The following is a 25,578-nucleotide window of genomic DNA, read 5'->3' on the forward strand; positions in this document are numbered from 1 at the left end:
AGAGCTAGCAGGTGTGTGCCCACTGGGGCTGGGAGCGCCACCTCCCGGCTGCTGTGTAGACACAGTCTCAGTGACGTGCCAAGGGCCATGCAGAGTGCCCGTGGTGGAGCCCCAGCCTTGTACTCGAACCGCTGGACTGTCCTTCTGCCAAAGCCGCCACGGAGGGCAAGGTGGCCACGCCCACGTTCCCCGAACACCGGGCACGCTGGTACCTCATGTACGGCACGCTCTCCGAAAGGGTGGCCCCTGTCCGATGCTGGACAAAAGCACGCCTGGTTTTGTGTCTGTAACGGACGGGGGACAGACCAGCCCAAAAGAGGCCCGCCCGGCTTAAAACTGGCCCAGTGCCCTCCACCCCGGCCGCGTGCTGATTGAGCCAGGCAGGGGGCTAGGCCCAAGCCGACAGTGCAGGAGGAAGCACTTGTTTGTGTCCTGTATCTTTTCTAGGTGGCTCCCGGAGGCAGCAGGAGGCGTGAGCCAGATGCCAATCCGCTTCCTGCCAGACCTGGACCTAACACGCAGGCCACCTGGGGAGGCCCCGCGCGTGGCTGGTCCACCCTCTTTGGTTCCAGCTGGCCCGGGGGGCACCAGGTCTGAGAGATCAGATCTGCCATGGTTCCCCCTGTGTCCTGGGGCCTGGCTTGCTCAGAGGAGGGCAGGGGGCAGGTTGCAGAGACAAGGCGAGTGCGGTTACTCATTAGCCCTTCTTCGCCTGGAGGAGGGAGGTGCTTTGCTGGCCAGACACTTCCCCAAACAGGTTCTGCACCCAGCCAGCCTGACTCAGCAGCTGCTCCCTGCTGCTCTTGCAAGTCAGGAGAACGGTCTCCCTACGCCCCACACTCATCTTCTTCTGCTTCATCTGGGCCCAGCCCCCCACATACCACAGCCCCCCTTCGCCTGGAGCCACAATCCAGGACCCTGCTTTGGTCAGAGACCGGACCCCAGCGAAACCAGCGCGATGGTAAGGATCTGCTCCTGGAGGAAACTGCTTCTGGCCTCTGGGAGCAGGGGTGAGGGTGAAGGGTGCGGCTCTGCAGTGCAGGAATAATCCAGGGGCAGGCGGGGGTGCAAAGCACACGTGGGGGAGAGTTTTAAAATTGTAACTTGGGGGCGGGATGCAGTTGGACGAACAATGCCTCTTTGACCAACAGCCAACTTGTTGATGAAGCAAACAGGCCCCACACCCCAAACCACTTTGCTTTTGGTACCCAATGGTCAGGTTTGGGGCTCGGGAAAGCAGCATTACTTTGGGCACAAGCTTTTGTGAATAGAAACCCACACGAAAAGCCTACCCACGAAAGCTTATGCCCAAATAAATCTGTTAGTCTTTTCGGTGCCACCGGACTCCTCGTTGTTTTTGTGGATACAGACTAACACGGCGACCCCCGATACTCAGAATTATTTTGTTCTGACTGATTAGCTGGAACACGCGCGTGTTTTGAAAATGGAACATTATTGTTTAACCAAACACCGAGTTTTTGGTTCAGTTTTTGGTTTAGGTTTTTCATAGGAAAAAAAAAACATCATGGGAAAATTGAAAGCAATGAAAACTTCTGCAGAATGTCCCACCAGAACTGACTTGGCCTGGCCCTGCAGCTGTAATCCAGAGGCTGTTGGGGGCTGGGTTTGGTCAGTGGAATAAGTGCTGAGAAAGGGGGCGGGGGGGAGGACAAGCGGGGGGGCCTCTGTGCTCAGCACAGGTAGTAGCAATGCAAGCAAGGCCCATGCCCTGCTGGCCACTCCCCAAGCCCCTGGTCCTGGAGGAACCCCCCCACCCCCACCCAAGGAATCTGTCTCCCCCGCAGGAGTTTGAGATAGGAGATAGCTAACTGGCTGCTTGCTAGGGGCCCCATGTGGAGAACAGACAATGCAATGACAAAGGGCCTCATTTGTACAGCCTCTTCCAGAAAAACTGGGTCCCCAGAGCGCAAACACAATGCTAAACTACCCATGCACTAGCAAAGGGGGTGTGGGAGTGTGTCAGGAGTGCAGCAGATGGGGAGTTTGTGCAGCATGGCTGCTCTTGCACCAACAGTGCGGGGGGGGGGGGGGGGGCAGGGTCCAGGAGAGGATCTGGGGAGGGGAGCTGAAAGAGAAGTGAGGAAGCAGCCTTGGGGTTCTAATCCAGGTCTGCTGCGTGTGCCAAAGGGGGTGTCCATGCTGCAGCTGGGAGCGAGTCCCCCAGCCCGGCTACACGGCCACAAGGCAGTGCGCAAGCAATAGCTGGGAGCTCAGAGCCAGGGCTCTCAAGCCTGTAGAGTTGGGTGGGCTTGAGCCGCAAGGTCCGCACTAAAAGAAAAGGAGGACTTGTGGCACCTTAGAGACTAAGAAATTTATTTGAGTGTAAGCTTTCGTGAGCTACATCCGATGCAGTGAGCTGTAGCTCACGAAAGCTTATGCTCAAATAAATTTCTTAGTCTCTAAGGTGCCACAAGTCCTCCTTTTCTTTTTGCGACTACAGACTAACACGGCTGCTACTCTTAAAGGTCCGCACTGTGATTGCTAGCAAGAGTCTGACTACCTGGGCTGGGAGGCTCCGCCCACCTGCAGTGAAGACAGACCCTGGCTCTCCTCCCTTGTAATGCTGGGATAGGGACGAGTTTGTAGCTTGGCGACTGGGGGTGGAGGCTGCTCCGAGCTGCTGTTGAGGCAGTAGCAGGTTCTCAGAGGGAGGGAAAAGGGAAAAAAAAGGGAAGAAGGAGGATCCTGGGAACTACAGGCCAGTCAGCCTCACCTCAGTCCCCGGAAAAATCATGGAGCAGGTCCTCAGAGAATCAATCCTGAAGCACTTACATGAGAGGAAAGTAATCAGGAACAGCCAGCATGGATTCACCAAGGGAAGGTCATGCCTGACTAATCTAATCGCCTTCTATGATGAGATTACTGGTTCTGTGGATGAAGGGAAAGCAGTGGATGTATTGTTTCTTGACTTTAGCAAAGCTTTTGACACGGTCTCCCACAGTATTCTTGTCAGCAAGTTAAGGAAGTATGGCCTGGATGAATGCACTATAAGGTGGGTAGAAAGCTGGCTAGATTGTCGGGCACAACGGGTGGTGATCAATGGCTCCATGTCTAGTTGGCAGCCGGTGTCAAGTGGAGTGCCCCAGGGGTCGGTCCTGGGGCTGGTTTTGTTCAATATCTTCATAAATGATCTGGAGGATGGTGTGGATTGCACTCTCAGCAAATTTGCGGATGATACTAAACTGGGAGGAGTGGTAGATACGCTGGAGGGCAGGGATAGGATACAGAGGGACCTAGACAAATTGGAGGATTGGGCCAAAAGAAATCTGATGAGGTTCAATAAGGATAAATGCAGGGTCCTGCACTTAGGACGGAAGAACCCAATGCACAGCTACAGACTAGGGACCGAATGGCTAGGCAGCAGTTCTGCGGAAAAGGACCTAGGGGTGACAGTGGATGAGAAGCTGGATATGAGTCAGCAGTGTGCCCTTGTTGCCAAGAAGGCCAATGGCATTTTGGGATGTATAAGTAGGGGCATAGCGAGCAGATCGAGGGACGTGATCGTCCCCCTCTATTCGACATTGGTGAGGCCTCATCTGGAGTGCTGTGTCCAGTTTTGGGCCCCACACTACAAGAAGGATGTGGATAAATTGGAGAGAGTCCAGCGAAGAGCAACAAAAATGATTAGGGGTCTGGAACACATGACTTATGAGGAGAGGCTGAGGGAACTGGGATTGTTTAGTCTGCAGAAGAGAAGAATGAGGGGGGATTTGATAGCTGCTTTCAACTACCTGAGAGGTGGTTCCAGAGAGGATGGTTCTAGACTATTCTCAGTGGTAGATGAAGACAGGACAAGGAGTAATGGTCTCAAGTTGCAGTGGGGGAGGTTCAGGTTGGATATTAGGAAAAACTTTTTCACTAGGAGGGTGGTGAAACACTGGAATGCGTTATGTAGGGGGGTGGTGGAATCTCCTTCCTTAGAAGTTTTTAAGGTCAGGCTTGACAAAGCCCTGGCTGGTATGATTTAATTGGGGATTGGTCCTGCTTTGAGCAGGGGGTTGGACTAGATGACCTCCTGAGGTCCCTTCCAACCCTGATATTCTATGATTCTACGATTCTATGAAAAGGATCCCCCTCAGTTCTAAGCCGTGGGGATGTCTAGGAGAAGGGCAGGGGAGAGGGAGATGACCATGCCTTGCAAATCCAAGAGTTACGATTCCAGATCCGGCTGGCCTGGGCCACGCTGGCTTTTCATGGTGCCCATTTGCCGAGGGATTTCCCTGTGGATGGCCCATTTCCCCAGCAGGAGCAGCAATCTCGCTGGCGTTAAGGACTCTGCGTGGCCGAGCCTCCCAGGCTATGCCCAGGCGCTGGCTCAGCTTTGAGCCCAAGCCCCTTTCCGTTCACACACACATCAGGCTGACTCGGGCCAGCGAGCACCCAGGATGTGGCTCCTCGGTCCTGGCTGGGGCCTGGGTCAGAGCTGAGCCCTGCTGTGACGCGGGTCCACGCCCTGTCCTTGAGCAGTGTGGACACAGGCCCGAGTCAGAAGGTGGGCGGAGCACAGAGGGACGCGCTAACACAGGTGTGAGACCCGGCTCCAGCGAATGGAAACCCAGGCTCACAATGCAGCCTGGACACTCAAGTGCAGGCATGGAAACGCCGAGTCCACAAGGCCGGATCGGGCAGCCCCGGGTTTACAAAGAGTGTGGATGCACCCCCAGGGAGCTGGGTGGCCGTACAGAGGGTTGCGGCTGCAGTTAGAGAGCCGTTTACAAAGGGGCAGCCAGGGATTGCCTGCTGCTGGGCAGTGGAGGGCCGGGGGGGATCTGGCGTTCCTGTGGCTGAGCGAGCTGTGGTCAGCTCCACTGCTTCTGGGCACTGCAGCTTCCTGCGCCTTTGTGTTGGTGCCCGCTTCGTAACGCGTTTCTTCTCCGAAGCCCGAGGAGACAGCTCCACACCCGTGGTCCAAGCCTGATCCTGTCCGAGCCCCTAGGCGTGGACTTGGGCAGCTTGGGCTGTCGGGTAGGAGGGGAGCAGGGTGGGGGCTCTGCATGGGGATCGGGGGCAGTCAGGGTGTCAGGGATAGGAGGGGAGTGGGGTGGATGCTCTGTGTAGGGAGCGGGGGAGTGTTTGGCATAAGGGGGGAGCGGGGTGGGTGCTGAGCATGGGGAACGGGAGGGTAGTTGGGGTGTCCGGGATAGGAGGGGAGTGGGGTGGATGTTCTGCGTAGGGAGCAGGGCAGTGTTTGGGGTAGCAGGGGAGCGGGGTGGGTGCTGAGCATGGGGAACGGGAGGGTAGTTGGGGTGTCCGGGATAGGAGGGGAGTGGGGTGGATGTTCTGCGTAGGGAGCAGGGCAGCGTTTGGGGTAGCAGGGGAGCAGGGTGGGTGCTGAGCATGGGGAACGGGAGGGTAGTTGGGGTGTCCGGGATAGGAGGGGAGTGGGGTGGATGTTCTGCGTAGGGAGCAGGGCAGTGTTTGGGGTAGCAGGGGAGCAGGGTGGGTGCTGAGCATGGGGATCTGGCGGCAGTCAGGGTGTCCGGGATAGGAGGGGAGTGGGGTGGATGTTCTGCGTAGGGAGCAGGGCAGTGTTTGGGGTAGCAGGGGAGCAGGGTGGGTGCTGAGCATGGGGAACGGGAGGGCAGTTGGGGTGTCAGGGATAGGAGGGGAGTGGGGTGGATGTTCTGCGTAGGGAGCAGGGCAGTGTTTGGGGTAGCAGGGGAGCAGGGTGGGTGCTGAGCATGGGGATCTGGCGGCAGTCAGGGTGTCAGAGATAGGAGGGGAGCGGGGTGGATGCTCTATGTAGGGAGCAGGGGAGTGTTTGGCGTAAGAGGGGAGCAGGGTGGGGGCTCTGCACAGGGAGCAGGGAGCAGTCGGGGTGTCCGGGATAGGAGGGGAGTGGGGTGGATGCTCTGCATAGGGAGCAGGGGAGTGTTTGGAGTAGGAGCGGAGCAGGGTGGGGGCTGAGCATGGGGAGCATTTGCCAGCATTTCTCTGGAGTTGTCCCTGCTCCCGCAGCCATGCTAGACGTGGGACCCCATCGTGGGACCCCATCATGCTGCTGCTGCTGGGTGTGTTGAAGTCCCTTCCTTTGACCCTGTTTGGACACAGGGCTGGCGAGAGGCGCTGGATTGACAGTCCCTGAAGTTCCCCGGAAGCTGTTCAGCCGAGATAGCTGAGTGATCCCCACCCGTTGGAGTGGCCAACTCGGCGAAGAGACGGTGGTACACTCTCCTGTCCAAAGCCCAGTGCTAGTCCCCATCGGCAGCGCTGGGCTCTAGGCATTAGGTGGAGGCCATCCATGCCCTGCACGTGGCCTGGCTTCTGCACAGCCCTCAGAGGGTGATTACCAGGGGCTGTTCGTCGCTCCGGATCTGACCTGCAAAGGCAGGCTGGGTAGCTGGGTATACTGATCCCATTGTCCCCTCTCCTCTGGTTTTGACCAATGATTGGTGCTGTCAAGGGAACATAGGAACTGCCAGACAGCATCAGACCCAAGGTCCACCTAGCCCAGTGTCCTCTCTCTGACAGTGGCCAGTAGCAGAGACTTCAGAGGAAGAAGTAAGAAACCCCACAGTATGTGCTTACGGGATAATCTGCCCCCATATAGGTCACATCCTGGTTTCTCATAATTAGAGACTGGCATAAGCCCTGAAGCGTGAGGTCCAATAATGAATATCCCTTCCAGAATTCCATTGTCATTAATTATGATCATTCTGGATATGCCTGATATCCATATCCATATTCAGATCCTTTTGCAATGTTGTTCAGTTCTTTACCTCAATAACTTCCTGTGGCAGGGAGTTCCACAGTTTAATTGCATGTTGTGTGGAAAAAATCATTCCCTTTGTCAGGTTTGATTTGTTTTTGTCCTAGGTTCACGGCCAGGGAGGGGTCAAGTTCCAAAACTGGGCCAGGACCTATGGATCCTCTCCAGAACTGTACTTCCAGCCAACATCGGTGGAGGAGATCAAAGAGGTAAGAAGGAAGTTTCGATCGTATGGTCCATTGGAATAAAAAGCCAAGGCAGAATTGGTAGGTGGAAGGCTCAGGGCTGAGGTTTCCTCCCTTCCTTCTGAGTACCAACCCAGCCCTCACCAGGAAAGCAAAATAACCACCGAAGCCTCCAAAGTACAGAGCATGAGCATCTTCTCTGACAGCTACCCTTAGAGATTCCAAGGCCAGAAGGGATCGCAGTGATCATCTAGTTTGGACTCCCGTATAGCAAAGGCCAGAGACCTGCCCCACAATAATTCCCAGAGCAGAGCTTTTAGAAGAACATCCAGTCTTGATCGAAACATTGTCAGTGATGGAGAATCCGCCTGCAGCTTCTTAGAATCGTCCCTCTCTCTGATTGGAACTAACAATAGGAGGAGGAGGGGAGGAGAATCTGTACTCCAAAGCAAAACAGCCTTTTTAGACTCAGGGTGAAATCCTGGGGGACTCAACACGAGGTCTAGGCACCACTTCAGTCCATTCAAGGGGTGCCGAATCCTCAGGCTGGCCATCTGCATGTGGTGGATTTCACCCCTAGGGGTGGTCAGGGTAAATACACCAGTTACTGCCCCTTGGAGGATGACTAGCTAGATTTTATTTTACTGGGTGCTTATGCGTTAGCAACTTTGCTCTGTTTATTCTCCTGTGCTGTGGTAAAGCTTTGCTCCCTCTAGTGGCTGGAGGCCTAGGGAGGACAGCAGTGTTACCACAAACGCTTGCTGTGTTCTATTGTCATCCAGCTCAAATGGACTCACTGCTACTCTTGTACACAAGCGTCCTGGGTTCGAGTCCCGCGGGCAACTGATTCTCCATGTGCTCAGGACTCAGAGTGCCTTTGAAGAGTAGCCGGCACTCACAGTGTGATGTCTTTACAGATTTTGGATTTGGCCAGGCAGCGGAGTAAGAGGGTGAAGGTGGTCGGTGGTGGACATTCCCCTTCGGACATCGCCTGCACGGATGACTTCATGGTTCAAATGGGGAAGATGAACAAGATCCTCAAGGTACTGTAGGTCCCTGCTTTGCCAGGCTCTGGGATCTCCCCAAGGTGTTACGGGTTGGGGACACATTGGTGTAACGTTCCTACAAATGCAAATCGGTAATTATTGTGCATCATAGTAGTAACAATAACAGTGAGAGCTGATCAAAAAAGGAGAAGGGGGGGAATCACCAAAAAAAATTAACATTTTATCCCATTTGGAATTTTGGGGAAGAAAACCTCAAATTTTGAAATGTCCCAAAATAAAGAACTTTCAGGCAACTCTCCAACTGGTCAAAAAAACAGGGGTGCAGGAGGAAATTAGCAAAAGTATCCTCAAAATTGTGCCTCATTTTAAACTCTAAATTCAAAACATTATGACCAGCTGTATATAGTAATAAAGTAGTGTTGCTTTAATCTGTGTTTTGCTCTTATACACACTTCACAATCAACATAAGAACGGCCACACTGGGTCAGACCAATAGTCCATCTAGCCCAGTATCCTGTCTTCCAACAGTGGCCAATGCCAGGTGCCCCAGAGGGAATGAACAGAACAGGTAATAGAGTGATCCATCCCCTCTCACCCATTCCCAGCTTCTGGCAAACAGAAGCTAGGACAGCATCCCTGCCCATCCTGGGTAGTAGCCATTGATGGACCTATCCTCCTTGAACTTATCTAGTTCTTTTTTGAACCCTGTTATAGTCTTGGTCTTCACAACATCCTCTGGCAAGGAGTTCCACAGGTTGACTGTGCGTTGTGTGAAGAAATATGTCCTTTGGTTTGTTTTAAATCTGCTGCCTATTAATTTCATTTGATGACCCCTAGTTCTAGTGCTATGAGAAGGAGTAAATAACACTTCCTTATTTACTTTCTCTACACAAGTCATGATTTTATAGACCTCTGTTATATCCCCCTTTAATCGTCTCTTTTCCAAGCTGACAAGTCCCAGTCTTATTAATCGCTTCTCAGATGGAAGCCGTTCCATACACCTCGACATTTTTGTTGCCCTTTTCTGTACCTTGTCCAATTCCAATATATCTTTTTTGAGATGGGGCGACCACATCTGCACACAGTATTCAAGATGTGGGTGTACCATGGGTTTATATAGAGGCAATATGATATTTTCTGTCTTATTATCTATCCCTTTCCTAATGATTCCCAACATTCTGTTTGCTTTTTTGGCTGCTGCTGCACATTGATTTCTACTCCCCTTCCCTCCAGCTCTTCGCTATGGCAGGGCAGGGGGCAGGTTGAACCTGTCTGGGGCCTGGCACTGACAGATTGTGACAACTGGAGGTGGGTGGCCCCACAGTGAACACTGCTAATTCCAAGCTAATAAATCACCAGAGCTCAGTCGTTACCGATAATCAGCTGCGGCTTTTAATTACAGGCAAGGCCTGTTCCCTGACGGCTTTTGCTCTTAGGGACTGAAATAAATAGCTTGCAAGGTTAATGAATGGGCTGTGGAACTGCAGGGGTGGAAGCATCTCTGTTAGCCTGGCTGAGCAGTGACAGCAGGGCTCACAGGGCATGGGCATGAGCCAGAATAGACGGTGTCCCCAAGCAGAGCAAGGGGCCGGGGGGCACAAGGGAGTCAGTGCACAGGGTGGGGGCAGAGGCGTTGAGTCCTGTAGAGCACAAGCTGGAATGGTTTGGGTGGGTCAGGCAAGTCCCAGGTGGGTGGATTTTTCTCCGTACTGCAAAGTGGTCCCATTCTGAGCAAGGTTGGAGAAAGGGAAAGGACTGGAGCTGCAGGGGGGCTGCCGGTCAGGGCCAAGGTGCGTTGGCAGAGCTAGGGGATGAAAATGTGGGTTGGCACAGCAAGGGGGCTGCCGGTCAAGGCCGAGGTGCATTGGCAGAGCTAAGGGAGGAAGATCTGGGCTGGAAGAGCATTGGCTCCAGCAACATGGCTCTCTGCACCATCTCCCCTTTGCATATTGGTCCATGCTAAATCCCTTGGATTCATCCCCTGGGGTGTTTTACTTGGGAAGCTTCAGGATGTGTAGCTCAGAGGCTGGGGTCAAACCACAATAATCCCAGTGGAGGTGCTCTGCGAGGAGCCTGGATTCATTGCATAGTCACACCGGTGACTGCCGAGTAGGCATGTTGTCCACGTTTACCTTCTACCAGCAGCATCTTCAGGAAAGGGAAGGTGTCCTGCTTGGCTCTTGGTCCATTTGTGACCTTGGCCAGGAGCTTGTCTTGTTGAGAGATAAAGTGAAGGACATGAGGAGTCATTCCCTCCAGGCATTGTCCTGCTTTGGAAGTTGAGGATGGTGTATAAGGTCTTGAATTCCTATTTCTGGAAATATCAGGAGAGCTGCTTTTTCTCTGGGGCCTCTGGCTGGAAGCAGAAATGCAGGGTCACCTGAGAATACAACAATTGGGGGAGACAAGAAACCTTATCTCAACTTCTGGTCATCTTGAGAGTTTGGCTCAAGTCTTTGTCTAAAGTTCAGGTGGGTTCTAATGGCCTAACTTCATTATCATGCACATTGTGTAAAGAGTTGTCACTTTGGATGGGCTATCACCAGCAGGAGAGTGAATTTGTGTGGGGGGGTGGAGGGTGAGAAAACCTGGATTTGTGCTGGAAATGGCCTAACCTGAAGATTACTTTAGATAAGCTATTACCAGCAGGACAGTGGGGTGGGAGGAGGTATTGTTTCATATTCTCTGTGTATATATAAAGTCTGCTGCAGTTTCCACGGTATGCATCTGACGAAGTGAGCTGTAGCTCACGAAAGCTCATGCTCAAATAAATTGGTTAGTCTCTAAGGTGCCACAAGTACTCCTTTTCTTTTTGTCCTATGAAGCGGTTCCAAGCCTGGAGTCCCCTCTGTTCATGGAGCTGGCAGAGCATTAGGGCAAGCTTCCCCCCACACACCCCCCCCCCACACACACACCCATCCCTCCCCAGACACAGTGGGCTTCAACAGCAAGGACCTCTCTGTAGACACGGGAAGGTGGGTCCACACTCCGTGGCACATTTGAGACTCTCAAGGAGGCCAGCTGGGGCCAGCTGTGCTGGTGGGATTTCTGCTGGGGACACTTGTCCTCTAGGACCCGGAATGAGACACATCCGCTCATAGGCCACCAAGGAGCCAATTTGCAATTGCTGCCTAGCTGGGCCAGGTTCTGACTCGCAGCCCAGACATGGAACGCTATGTATCACCTCACATTCCTCTCACCAAACAGAACCCAACCAACCACCTCGGTTTGGCTTTCGCCTTCCGGTTCTATACAGCCACCCAGCAAGGGGGTTGATTCTCAGTGCGAATTGTGCCCAGAGGTGGTGACAAGCAGCAGGGGGCTTCTCTCTAGGCCATGAATACAAGTCCTCAGAGCTTATCTCTTGCAGGTGGATGAAGAGAAGAGGCAAGTGATGGTGGAAGCGGGAATCCTCCTGTCTGATCTAAACGTCGAGCTGAGCAAGTACGGGTTGGCCCTGGCCAAGTAAGTGAGCTGTTTGCTGTTTCAGTGTTATTCAGGACAACCTTAATGCTTTAAGGAGTACTTGTGATGAAGTGAGCTGTAGCTCACGAAAGCTTATGCTCAGATAAATAAGTGAGCTGTAGCTCACAAAAGCTTATGCTCAAATAAATTTGTTAGTCTCTAAAGTGCCACAAGTCCTCCTTTTCTTTTTGAGGATACAGACTAACATGGCTGCTACTCTGAAACCTGTCTTAATGCTTTTCTGATCTTTGGACTCCTTCATTGCCCCAAGCCAGGATCTAGAGCTTGTCTACGCAGGGAAAGTTACCGGGATAAGCGAAACTGAAAAAAGGCTCTCCTATTCCGGAATAAGAGTCCACATGGTAATTATATCAGTAAACTTCCCTGTATAGACAAGACTTTACTTACACACTGTATTGTTCAACAGCATGCCCAAGATCAATGATTTATCTTACTTGGTTCTAAACTGGCAATAGATTTCCCTGCTGGGAGTTCAGGACATGGGGAAGAGATTCCCAATAGATGGCTCTTCAGTCTAGGAGATGAAGGCCTAACATGAGCTGATGGCTAGAAGTTGAAGCCAGACAAATTCAGACTAGAAAAGGGGCAAGATTTTAAGAGTGATTGTAAATAGCCACTGGAACAACTTACCTAGGGCCAGGGTCTATAGCGGAAGTCTTTAACTCACGAGCGGAAGTCTATTTCTAAAAGATGAGCTATAGCTCAACCAGAAGTTATGGACTTGAAGTAGAAGTTTAGTGAACCCCTCCTCAAAGCCTTTTAAAAACAGTCACTGTTAGAAAGGTCTGTAGATTTAAAATGCGGAGGCCATGTGGGTCATACCAGATATGTGAATTTCACTGACACTAGGGGAGAGCATACTCTTTAATCACTGGGTAACTGAATCGATTGATTCCTCGGTCATCTGGAGTTTACGCTGCACTAATTCCAGGCTCCTGGGGACTGACTGAACAGGATGCTCGCCGGGCCTTGGATAGGATTTCAGAAAGACATGCCTCAGGGGCGTGACAAAGAGGGTAATTGCAGAAGTAAGCGATCCGTTTTGTGTGGTCACCATGCATTGTGTTGGGCGCACGTCTGGGGTGCACGTTTCTGTCCCCGTCATGCAGCCTGACGTATTCACAGCCTGCACTCACTTGGGCTTGGAAGAGCAAAAGAGTCACAAGTTTATTGTTTATTTGTTCTCTTGTACGAGCCCCAAGCGAGATCAGGCCACCGTTGTAGAAGCGCTGTAGAGACCCGTCGTGAGTGACAGTCCCTGTCCCAAAGACTGTACACTCTGTAATGATGTAGTTCCCGAGGCATACCAGGAATAGTCTAGTTATTACTTAGTCTTGTCTTGAAAGCAGGGGACTGGACTAGGTGACCTATCGAGGTCCTACTTCTAGCATTAGAGATTTGTGCTGTGGCTGAATTTTCACCCCGTGTTTCCCCATAGCACGTGCGAAAATAAACGCGAGAGGGTTTAGTGGTCCATTGCAAACCAATTCCAACCACGTGCCTCACTCAGAATTACATCCCAGGTTAAGGTCTCCCCATTGCCTGGATTTCCTGCGTCTTGCCCAATAACAGCCAGTGGCCTGGCGGTCGGTGCGCTGGGGCTGCGGGTCCGTTACCCCCTGCGCTGTCCCAGCACGCTGCGTTCCAGCTGGGCTCAGCCAGGGAAGCAGCTCCCCGTTAGCGGAGCTGACCTGCAGGTTACCCCGGTAGCAGGGGATCTCGGATGCTGGCAGGGAAGGTGGACCAGGGGCGTGGGTCCCATTTCAGCTGGTGTCATATGAACATGCCCCCTCAGTGCCCAGAAGCAGTCAGGGCTCGACCTGTCCCATGCACAAGTCCCACATGCCTGGCACTGGGTCCATGCCGTGGATCTGGGGAATGGGTGACGTTCCCTGAGATCAGCCTAAGGCCCTGGGAGAGCATCAAAGGGACTGTCTTGAATCGGAGTGTCAGGCCCATGTCTGGATCCCCTGCCCACCAGCCTGTGATCTCAGCACGGTTTGATACGAAGCAGCGGGTGCATTACATTGGCTTGGCACATCCTGATCTGGGACAGCTGGCAATTAACGGCCCTCGTTCTGGGTGTCACATTAATCAATATCGTCTCAAGAGACGCGTCTGGGAACAACAACCACAACTAACTGCCGATGACGTTTCTTTGTCTGTGTGCAGCTTAGGAGCCGTTTCGGAAGTGGCGGCCGCTGGGGTTATTGGAACGGGGACACACAACACGGGCATCAAACATGGCATCTTGCCCACCCAGGTAAGGCCCGGAGCTGGCGGAACGAGGGCTGGCTGGGGAACCAGAATGCTGTTGGGGGAGAAGTTTCAGAATAGGTTTGGTTGAAAACGAGCTCTTTGGGGAGAGAGGGAGACCCCCGGGGGGTAGGACGCGCTCACCTGGCCTGTGACAGACCCCGAGTCAAGTGCTGGAGCTGAATCAGGCAGGGCAGGGCCTTGAACCCGTAACTAGGCCGGGAAGAGTTTGCCTGGCCCCTTTCAAGTCAGACACAGGATGCTGTTTATCCCCCACTACAAACCATCTCAGAATTCACAGCTCAGGGTCCAGTTCATCTGCCCAGCCCCCAGCCTCCGAGGGAGGAAACTCCCTGAGGCTGCACTGCCCGCAAAGGGGGTCTCTGCTCACGGCCCCCGGCAGATGGCGGGTTTTCCCCGGTGTCAAGTGAGCTGATGCCTTCCTCCCCAGGGCTGGAATATTGCACACACCCCCAACCCCAACCCCGTCCTGCCCCCCAGCCCTGCTGTTGCTTTCAGTCCCTGAACAGGGAGAAGTGGGAGGGGTTAGTAACAAACGCTTGGTCCTTTCATGCCCTTCGTCTCCCAGTTCCTGGCTCCTCCTCACACCCCCGGAGAGAGGAGAGTCGACATCATTAACCCTAATCTACAGGTGGGGAAATCAGACCCAGGCAGGCGAAGTGAGGTGCCCCAGGCCACACAACAAGTGCTGGAAGGCTGGCTCCCGCTCCTGCGCTCCGACCACTAGACCATGCTGCCCCTCCTCACCCCGGTTGGTCCCTGGCCCCCATGGGGCTGCGCTGAGCACTCTGAGAGCAGGAATTGCTTTCTGCTGGAAGTGCCACCAGAGCGTATGATGGGCGCATCGCGTGCCTCTCGCCAGCATGACCATCTGGCAGGATCTGGGTCTCAATGCCAGGCTAGTCTGGACAGGATTCCCCTCATGCTCTGCCCACCTGTCTTGGGCCCTGTGTTGTAGTGACCGGCTCTCTGAGCATGGCTCTCCCTGGAATGCTGAGAACAGCTTGATATGCAGACCCGGGACTGAGCACATGGTCCCCTGGATACCATGTCCTGGCCTATCACAAGGGACCTAGGGCTTTAATTCTGATCTGCTTCCGGCCAGCACAGCCTGCTGCTCCTAGACCACTAGCTTGACCCGTCCCATCCTGCATCACCCGTCACACACAGCACATTCACAGAGCCTCTATGGCCTGACATCAGCCGTGAGGATCCAATTCATGTAATGCGCCAGGCAAAGGCGCCGTCTCCGATCTTCTCTCTCTTACGGGCGCAGAAGGCACAGAACAGACCATACCCCTTACGGTGCCATCTAGCGCAACAGGGCTTGCCAGCTGCCTGCGGCTTATCCTAGCTGAACTGGACAAAGCCCAGGCCAGTCAGCCATAGGGAACCGTCCTCCTTTAGCAGGGAATGAACTCCAGGCCCTAGCAGATCTTTTCCATCACTGACGTCTAGAGCAGCTGGAGGAATGAACTTATGCTGCTGGAGCCAGGAGGAGTCAAAGGAGTGAAAACGGCTGTTTCTTTTCACCTCTTTTACTGTTCCTCTCTCTCTCTTCCTTCCCCCGGCTCCCCAGAGTGCCCCCTCTCTTGGTAGAGGAGAAACAGGACTCGGTTTTACTGAATATAAAGGGAATGGTCTATTGGGACATGCTGCTGCTGGACACAGACGGACCCTGTGGTTCTCTCTGGCCCTTTAGCTTCCGCACCTTGTGTTGCCTGGCGTCACTAAACAGGGTCTCCTTCAGTCCTGGCCTGGACTCGGCAGCCATGGAAGGGACTGCTGACTATATTACACTATCCCTGCTGCTCTGTGCTGAGCGACCCACATGAGATCCCTAGGAAATGCTATGCTAAGGGTCAGGCACTGCTGGGCAGGGTCAAAGATCCAGGACCCAATCCTGCAAACCCTCTATGGGACTTCCACTGAAAGCAGCAAGAGCCCCTCTGCTTGGGAGGCACACAGGCTCAGGTCCCCTGACTGCTACATCATTAATATCTCAGAGCTCGGTACAGAATTAGCAATGCTTCCATCGTTAGATCCTAGCTGCAGAGTTAGATCCAGAGCAGACTTACCCACTTTCATCGTGTCTGACAAATGCATACAAAATCAGGGCATTAAGAAATGACAAATAAGTGAAGTGATAGAGGAGCGGACTGAATGGGGTGCAGGGTGGCTGGGGATCGATATACAGCCAAGCAGCTTCTGTCTCTCGAGAACAGACATCACCAAAAATTCACAAGCAGCTGTCAAAAATTCCATAAAGTACCTGAAAAGCAAATTATAATAAGCAACAATAAATCAGCCTGTTACAGTGCAGTAAGTGGCAAGGCAAGTCTTCCCGGTGAATTTCTGCAACCACAGGACCAGCCTCCCTCCTGTCGGGAGTAGGGATGGCTGAGGTTCACCCGTGCCCAAGGTATCAGGAATTTGAACCCCTGGGAGATATTTATTTCAGTGCTTATATGGCCCTCACTGCCATAGGTATCTGACTGCCAAATTTCAAGTTCCCGCTCCTAAGCATGGGGGTGCTGGAGCTTTTCAAAGAAAAGATCACTAGAATGTTTTAACACGGGCAAAACAAGTTATTTTTCCCTCATCTCATTCTTGGAAATGGCTGAATTGTTTTGACTGAAATTTTCCAAAAAAGTTCACCCTGCAGCAGCATGTCAATGGGATGAAGTTTGGCACAGCTACTGAAAACAGGGTCTTATAATGGGAAGTGTTGAGCAACCTGAATTACTGGGCATGCTACTCGACCACCTATATTATACTATCTCTGAGCTCCTTACAAAACAGTGCTTCCAGGGCTCGATCACAGCTGCAGAGTTAGATACAGAGTGGCTCAAAGTGATTCATTATGCATAAGGAAAGGCTCTGTGTCCCAAGGCCAAGCCACTAAGAACATAAGAGTTGCCAGACTGGGTCAGAGCATGGTTCATCTTGCCCAGTGTCCTGTCTCCGACAGTGGCCTGTACCAGAGCTCCTTGGGGAGTGTACAGAACATGGTGACCCTAAACCTCTAACTGCCAGAAGCTGGGTGTGGACGACAGGGGATGGACTTGGTAAACTGCCCTATTCTGTTCATTCCCTCTGAAGCACCTGGCACTGGCCACTGTCGGAAGACAGGACACTGGGCTAGATGGACCATTGGTCTGACTCAATATGGCCGTTCTTATGTTCTTAACACAATTATGGAGTTATCCACCCTGTCTTCTGCTCCCAGCTCCTGGTAATCAGAGGTTGAGGGACATCTTGAGCCTAGTGTTGCATCCCTGACTATCTTGGCTAATAGCCATTGATGGACCTATCCTCCAGGAACTTATCCAGATCTTTTTTGAACCCCGTTATACTTTGGGTCATCACAACATCCCATGGCAATGAGCTCCACAGGCTATTTGTGCGTTGTGTGCAAAAGTGCTTCCCCTGGCTTGTATTAAACCTGCTGCCGGTTAATTTCATCAGTGAAACCCTGATATTTTTATTGTGGGAACGGTAAATAATATTTATTCATGTTTTCCACACTGTTCTTGATTTTATAGGCCTCGATCATATCCTCCCTTAGTCGTCTCTTTTCTAGGATCAACAATCCTAATCTTTTTAGTCTCTCCTCATCTGGAAGCCGTTTCATACCCTTGATCATCTTTGTTGCCCTTCTCTGAACCTTTTTCCATTCCACGGTATCCTTTTTGAAACGTGGCGACCAGAACTGGACACAGTATTCAGGGTGTGGGCACACTATGGATTTATATAGTGGCACTATGGTATTTTCTATCCCTTTTCTAATGATTACTAACATACTGATAGCCTTTGTGACTGCTGCGGCCCAATGAGTGGAAGTTTTCACAGAATTATCCATGGTGACTCCAAGATCTCTTTCTTGAGTGGTAACAGCTAATTTGGACTCCATCATTTTATATGTATAATTGGGATTATCTTTTCCAATGTGCATTACTTTGCACTTATCAATGTTGAATTTCATCTGCCATTTTGTTGCCCAGTCACCAAGTTTTGTGAGATCCCTTTGTAACTCTTCACAGTCTGCTTTGGACTGAATTCTCTTGAATAGCTGTTGTATCACCTGCAAACTGTGCCACATAACTGTTCACCCCCTTTTCCAGATCATTAGTGAATACATTGAACAGCTCAAGTCCCAGTACAGATCCTTGGGTGACCTCACTGGTCACCTCCCTCCATTGTGAGCTCCAGTGAGCTCTAATCCACCTGCAGTCTGTCTGTGTAAGAGCTGCAACTTGAGCAGCAATTATATTCTGGGCACGTGGACAGAGATCCTAGAGCAACAGAACTTGGGTTCAGTAGCTTTCTAGATGATCAGCCGATCCCTTTCAGGGATTTTGCTTTAGATCAGTATTACAGTACAAACCTCTCTGAGCCCACAGCAATACCCTGTTGTGGCGAGTAAATCTCCCCCTTGTGCACCTGTTTTGTACCCTCCACTCTTCTTTTGAACACCACAAATACCCCACCAAAAATCCCCCATCCAGAGCCAGTCACAAGGGTTTTGCTCATATTGCCACACGGTGATACTTTGCATCAGCAGGCTCGGAAATCAGACGTCGTTTTCCTGCAAGCAGGCAGGTGACAGAGCGTGGACATAAACAGCAGAAGGAAAGAGGACGGACATGGTGCTTATGTTTTTAATTTGGAAATGCAAGTCCAAAATCAACTTGGCAGCGCCATCTGCGGGAGAAAGGTCCCTTTCATATTCTGTCAGGGGGAAATTCACCCACAAGGCCTAGACAGCACTTCACTGGGCCACAGCCTCCTGCTGGCCCTTTGCTGGAAGGTGAATTCCCCTCCCAGCGCCCCTGTCCTCAGCAGCAGCTGGCACTGCTGGGTCTAGGGCCTCCTGTGGAATGAAGCATGCAAAGAGCATGGCATATCCTTTCTGCTCCCGACACCAGGAGTGGAGGCAGTATTGCCTAGTGGGTAGAGCGCTGGACTGAGAGACCAGGGTTCAAATCCCAGTTCTGCCTCTGGCCTGCTGGGTGGCCTTGGGCAAGGCATGTCCCCTACCCGTGCCTCAGTTTCCCAACCAGTAAAAAACTGGGGATAACGATGCTGACTCTCCCTTTGTCAAGTGCTTTGAGATCTCCTGCTGGAAGAGCTAGGGATTATTAGTTTTATGTCATCGGGCCAGGGATCGTGTCATTTCCCACAAGCTAAACAGGGCTGGTGCCTGGAGGAGGGAAAACCGAGGTGCTGATGTTCCAAATGGCATTGCTCTCTCTGAGCTAGTACATTCCAGCAATGCGGTGGCAGGGGGCAGGGGGCTGTTGGAGGTGCCGTCTCATGGAGGGGTTATAAAACCCAAGGTCCTGACTGTCTGTGGTCATGGAGGATCTCAGGGCTTTTCCTCACAGGATGGTGAGGCCCTAGTCCAGGGGTGGGCAAACTTTTTGGCCTGATCGGGGTTCCAAAACTGTCTGGAGGGCTGGGTAGGGAAGGCTGTGCCACCCCAAACCCTAACCGTATCCGCCCCCTCCCACTTCCTGCCACCCTGACTCCCCCCCTCAGAATCCTCGACCCATCCAACCCCACCTACTCCTTGTCCCCTGACCGCCCCCTCCTGGGACCCCCCGCTACTAACCGGCCTCCCCCCGGGACCCCACTCCCATCCAACCCCCCCTGCTCCCGGACTGCCCGGACCCCAATCCACACCCCCGTCCCCTGACCGGCCCCTCAGGACCCCACCCCCTATCCACCCCCCCCTCTAAAGCCCCTTTCAGAATGCGGCCCTGTGAACACGGGCAGAGGACTCGGGAGGAGCAGGGGCAGCCATGCAGCCGGAGAGAAGCAGCGGTTTCCCCTTCAAAGCACTGCTTCTCTCCGGCCGGCTGCGCGGCTGCCTGGTCCTCCTGAATCCTCCGCCCGCGTTCGCTGTGCTCCCGCCACCCGCACTGCCCGCCTGCTCCCCTGTGGCTGCCTCCACCGGGGAGCCTCCCTCCTTGCTCTCCCCTGCCCCCGCAGCGCAGCCCCCTCCCACGCTGGCAGCACGGCGAGCTGAGGCTGTGGGGGAGGGGGGACAGCAGAGCCGGGGCCGGGGGCGAGCCTCCCCGGCTGGGAGCTCAGGGGCCGGGCAGGATGGTCCCGCAGGCCGAATGTGGCCCGCGGGCTATAGTTTGCCCACCTCTGCCCTAGTCAGATTCCAAATGATGCAGTTAAAATCCCCCTGCAGGCTCAGCTGGATACAACAACCCGCTTCACTTCCTGTCCTAAAGCGTCGGGCAGTGTTAACAGGAGTTAGTATAGAGCCTTCCACGCCACCAGGGCCTGCCCGTCAATGGGCCACGTGTGCTAGGGAGTTCCCTGGCTGCATTGCCAGACCCAGCAGCTGTCCAATCTCACAAGGCCCCCGCAAGGCAGGGCAGTGCTACGGTCCCCATGGAACAGATGGGGAAACAGAGGCACAGAAAGGCCAAGGCCCAGCTTTTGAAAGGTCATTAGACACCTGGGACCTTGTTATATTAGGCCAAAGCCTCATTACTACTTTTTTCTGAGCCTAAGGCATTTTATAGGCTACGCCCCTGACTCCCATTGATCCTGATGCGAGTCAGGCACCTAAGCACCTTTAAGGATCCAGGTTTAAGTGATTTGCCCAAGGTCATGCAGGGAGTCTGTGGCGGAGCAGGGGAATCAAACCCCGGTATCCCAAGTCCTACATTAGCACTCTGGGCTATCCATCCTCCCCCTGGCTGGAGTGATCCCTATGTGTGTAATTACCGCCAGAGAGGCAGCGAGTACTCTAACTAGTCATACTGCAGCCGTGCCTCGGACACAGGTCCTCAAACGGCTTCCAACTCCCACTGACTGCAGTGATGGGATTTGAGGATTTGGACCCAGAAGCCTCAGTCATGAACCTCCTCCCCTCTCCATCGGCGCCAGGCACTTTGCAAGCACCGATCAAAGGGAATATCCCTGCCCCAGAGAGCTTCCAATCGCAATATGAGACAAGAGACAGCCGATGGGTGTAGACAGAGGGGGGAGTATAAGGGAACTCAAAGAGATGCTTGAGCAGCACGCCAGCTGCCTGACGGCTGCCGAGGGTAGGGTAAGCGTGACGGCTATAGCGAAGACCGGGGGTGGCTCCATAGCCCTGCCAGCTAGTCCCCACGGGGCGAGCCTTGCTCAGCCTCTGTGGCTGGGAATGACACATCATTGTCTCCCCCCGACAGGTGGTGGCTCTGACACTGCTGACGGCTTCGGGGGAAATCCTGGAGTGCTCTGAGTCCGTCAACGCTGAAATCTTCCAGGCCGCCCGGCTGCATCTCGGCTGCCTGGGCGTGGTCCTGACCATCACCTTCCAGTGCGTCCCGGAGTTCTACCTGCAGGAGACCACCTTCCCCTCCACCCTCCAGGAGGTACTGTAATGTCCACAGTAGAAGCGGGAGGACAAAACGATAGGCCCCTCTCGTAAGTGGCCTCCGCGGCAGGTGAAATGCCGTGCATGGCAAGACAAGCTGTTCTGGCCCAGGCTGATGGGGAGCGACTGCAGTCAGTTAAGGAATATCCCACACTTGCACTACACCCCCCACATGCATTTATGGGAGACTTTCACGCCGACGATTCAGTGACTGATGGGGAGTCTCGTTTCTTTGGAAATGGAGTTTTAATTTCTCAGGCAGGTGCCTGGGGGTAAGGCAAAGTCAGCCGGGTCTGCAGCAGCCAGGGTTTGCAGGAGAGGGGGGACTGAGGCAAGTTGGCTGCCTTAGTATCACAGGGATGAATGTGTTTATTTCTTAAGAGGGACATTGACAACATTAAAGTGATGGGCTGGACCCACCCATTTGCTCTGGCTGCTTTGCACAGTAGCCTGTGACGGGCCCTGCTACCCCTCTCGGGTGCTGAGATAGCCCAGGAGGAGGCTGGGGCAGGAAGTCCAGGGCTCTAGGACTCTGGATTGGTAGGCAAAGGCTCATGGGCGGGGTGCAGTCAGCTGGAGTGAGTCTGTCAGCCTCCCAGAGAGGCAGGTGGGGCCTATCAGAGGAGGAAGCAAAGGCAGGGGCAACTGTTTGCTGAGAGTAATGAGGGCAGAGGGTAATCACGGTGGGAGTACAGGCTGCATGGAGAGGGGAGCCTGTGAGTTAATTTTACTTTAACACTCAGGAAAGGGGCTTTCAGACTGTTTGTGTCCCGTGGAGAAAGGGGAACCAAGGGCCTTAATTTGCTTTAATCCTGGAGACAAGGGCAGCTGGGCTCTCTATTAGGGACTCTGAGGAGAGGGGACCTGCAATGCAGCCTGGGAGGAAGCTGGTTATTTTCAGTTGAGTCACAGGCTGTGGCAGGACAAGCAACGTTTGCTTTCTTGATTTGTTTGGTTCCTTTTTAGCTGAAGGATGCACCGTAAATCCAGCTCAACCAGCCAGCCACACTGGGTCTGCAGCTGCTTTGTGCTGTCAGAGCCGGGTGGTAAATCTGTCCCCAAACATTTATAATGGGTTCACTGCCTTACCAACAATGCCAGCTAGTTTTCACAACTGAAAATATTTAAAAAATCTGTTTCCCGCTGATGGTGTTTGTTTGCTTTTTGCATTTATCCCAACCTGGAGAGTGAGAGTGAATTGAGTCAGTTTCATTCTTTGTTTCTGGTCAGTTTCACGTTTTGGTGTCCATGGACTAGCCAAATGCAGCAGCCTTCAAGGCTGCAGGGCAAGGCTCAGATGTTTGAAGCATTCTCATGGAATTCATTCTTTTAAAGATGTCATGGAAACATCCTAGGTGCTGGAAATAGCTTAGTGGGTGGGGCACAAAACAGGCCCTCAGGAGACCTGGGCTCTATTCCCAACTCTCTGCCACTGGCTTGCTGGGTGGCTTCAGGCGAGCCATTTCCCCTCCCTGTGCCTCAGTTTTCCCATCTGTAAAATGGGTAGAATGACGCTGCCCTCCTTTGCAAGGCTCCTTTTCAAGGAGATCTGCCAATGAACAGCGCTAGGTAAGAGCCAAGTATTATTAAAAGTGGGCCTGGCTGTGTCCCTTCTGAAGCTGATCTTTTTCCATCACAAGTTCAGGCGGTGCGTGCAAACACGGTTAAGCGCTAGGTGCAGCCCTCCTGTCTGGCCCTCCGCCTTACTCACAGGGGGGCGGGGTAATAAATGAGCAGGCACAGCGGGCGAATGGGAGTGTCTGACGTGACGGGGGTTTAAGCATGTTCCTCGTGGTGCTAATGAGCAGTCCCAGGCAGGAGTGACCTGGGGTTGTGCAGCAGCTTTCTAGTCAAGTCAGGATCCGGTTCTCCTGCTTTCTGCCTTGGGCGTGTGCACCTGGCACTCGGCACCTGCCCTGCACAGGGTCCAGCCCCCAATTTGTTCTGAAATCTGCAGGGCCCAACTGGGGCAGAATTGCAAGGAAGGCGTGTTTGGGAGAGACAATGATCATTATATGGGGCAGGGCGGGGCGGTTATGGGATTGTTTTCCTGCTGCTTTTGCTCGATGCAATGCTATAGGGTTCTCTCCACTCAGCCCAAGGAACCGGTCCATAGGGCTTAAACCATCAGGGTCTCTCCCGAAGACGGGCCATGTTAGCGGGTGAGTTCCACTGTCACAACATGGGCGAGAGGCAGTGGGTCTCATGGCCTGTCACGGGTAACCCTGCTCTGCAGAGTCTGCTTCCAGCTGCCACGCGGGTGGCTCAGGGTCAGTGGAAGCTGCTCATTAGAGTTGCCAGGCAGATGTGCGTAGTTAGTCCGGTGCTTATATCTCTGTGCACTCGGGTGGGCGGCACCAAGACAGTGCCTTTGCCGTGCAGACCCTGCAGCACAATCTCACTCTCCGAATCCAGGGTACCACATACGCCGCTTCTCCCGGAGGGCCCACGGGGCTGACTGGAGCGCTCACGTGCCGGACCCCAGGCAAAGGAGGTGCAGCGCCAATCTCAGGCATGAATTTAATCAGAAAAATGGCAATGATCATTGGGAATTGTTTAAGAAAACTTTGCTAGATCCCCCAAAAGCCACAGTTGAGGAAGGAGGCCATATTGGTTAAAAATCAACCTGGTTTGGGGGAGAGGTGAAAGCAGTGATAAAAAATGATATATGAAACAAATGGAAGAAAGGTGAAGCTGATGGTAATGAATGGAAATCAGAAGCTAAGAATTGTTGAAAATTGATCAGGGAAGCAAAGGGACACCATGAGAAATTGATGGTTAAGGACAATACAAAGGAGGTTTTGAATATATTAGGAACAAAAGGAATCCTGACAGTGGTATCAGACTATTAATAGATGGAAATGGGATAATTATCAATAGTAATACAGAAAAGGCAGAAGTGTTCAGTAAATATTTCTGTTCTGTATCTGGGGAAAAATGATGATGTAGTCATAGCTAAGGCTACGTTTTAGTCATGGGTATTTTTAGTAAAAGTCATGGACAGGTCACGGGCAGTAAACAGAAATTCACAGCCTGTGACCTGTCCATGACTTGTACTATACCCCTGACTAAATATTGGGAGAGCTGCAGGTGCTGGCGGAATCTGTGACCTCTATGACAAACACACAGCCTTAGTCATAGCATATGGTGATTCTCTTTCCATTCCACTCATGTCTTTGGAGGATGTTATATAGCAGCTACTGAAGTTAGAGATTGTTAAATCAGCAGGTCTAGATAACTTGCAAGAGTTGTAAAAGAGCCGGCCGAGGAGCTCTCTGGACAGTGAATGTTGATTTCAATAAGTCCAGGAACGCTGAGACAGTTCCAGAAGACTGGAAGAAAGCTAAAGATCTGCCAATATTTAAGAAAGGTGAACAGGATGATCTGGGTAACTATAGGCTGTCATTATAACATCGATCCTGGGCAAGATAATGGAGTAGCTGTTACGGGACTCAATTAATAAAGAATTAAAGGAGGATAATGTAATTAATGCCATTCAACATGGCTTTATGGAAAATGGATCCTAGCGAACTAAGTTGATATTTTTTATTTTTATTTTTATTTTATTTTATTTTATTTTATTTTATTTTAATTTTATTTTTTTGAGATTTCAAGTTTGGTTGATAAAGGGGAAAAACGTTTCTGTAAAATGCTGAGGTTGCCTCTTAATCTCCCCCTTTTCCAAACTGAATGTACCTAGTTCCTTCAGCCTTTCCCCTCCGGCTGCATTCCACCCCTCTGCTCAGCTTTGTCGCTCGCCTCCCGATCCTTTCCAGTGTCTCTACACCCTTTCCACACAGTGGTGACCCAAACTGGATGCAGTTCTCCTCCAGCTGAGGCCTACCCAGCGCCGAGTAGAACGGGACTGCCACCTCCCGTGACTTGCATGCTGTGCTTGCTAATGCCACCTAAAACTGCATTTGCTTTCCCCACCCCCACCCCCACTCCCCCACTCCATTCCCAAACAGCTGGGATATGGCCCGCATCAATATCTATGCAAGAAGGAGATTTTCTTATCTGAACAGCTCACGGCCTCCCTGTGAGGTAGGGCAGGGCTACCCAGCGGTATTTAACTGCCTTGGAAGATCTGGGCCTAAGTGACATGCCTGCAGTCTCCGAAAGTCTGTGGCAAAGCAAGGAATTGGATCCAGGTCTCCCAAGTCCCAGGCTAACTCCCTGTCTTGATAGAAATGCCCTCCCTCATCTTGCTGAGGTCACATAACTTCCCATTGCCTCAGTTTCTCTGTCTGTGAGATTGGGGATAACACCAGTCTCTCAGGATTAATCAGTGAGCGTGTAAAGATGGAAATCACCATATTAATATTAATTCCCATATCGACCCTGTGGGATTTTTGCCCATGCCCTGTAGTTCCTGCATTTCCAGCGCCCCGACTTTCCCATTGGTTGACCCAGTGAGGTGGAAGGGAAGAGCAAGAGAGCAGATGCTTTAAATATTTAAGCAAAATGATCGAGGCCATTACCAATAACGCCTGTTTTGAGAGGAGT

General features: G+C 52.4%; 1 protein-coding gene across 1 annotated transcript in view; it reads left to right on the forward strand.

The window, feature by feature from the left end:
- The window catches only part of LOC144261880 (L-gulonolactone oxidase-like), a 54,156-nt gene that overhangs the window by 10,458 nt on the left and 18,120 nt on the right, over positions 1-25,578 (forward strand). Inside the window, exons 4-9 of the mRNA XM_077811453.1 lie at positions 4,902-4,986; positions 6,838-6,939; positions 7,833-7,958; positions 11,293-11,387; positions 13,581-13,671; positions 20,885-21,070. Coding sequence (XP_077667579.1) covers positions 4,902-4,986; positions 6,838-6,939; positions 7,833-7,958; positions 11,293-11,387; positions 13,581-13,671; positions 20,885-21,070 — 685 coding nt within the window. The remainder of the gene's footprint in view (positions 1-4,901; positions 4,987-6,837; positions 6,940-7,832; positions 7,959-11,292; positions 11,388-13,580; positions 13,672-20,884; positions 21,071-25,578) is intronic.

The sequence above is a fragment of the Eretmochelys imbricata genome, chromosome 3 (genome assembly GCF_965152235.1).
Source record: "Eretmochelys imbricata isolate rEreImb1 chromosome 3, rEreImb1.hap1, whole genome shotgun sequence".
Lineage (NCBI taxonomy): Eukaryota > Metazoa > Chordata > Testudines > Cheloniidae > Eretmochelys > Eretmochelys imbricata.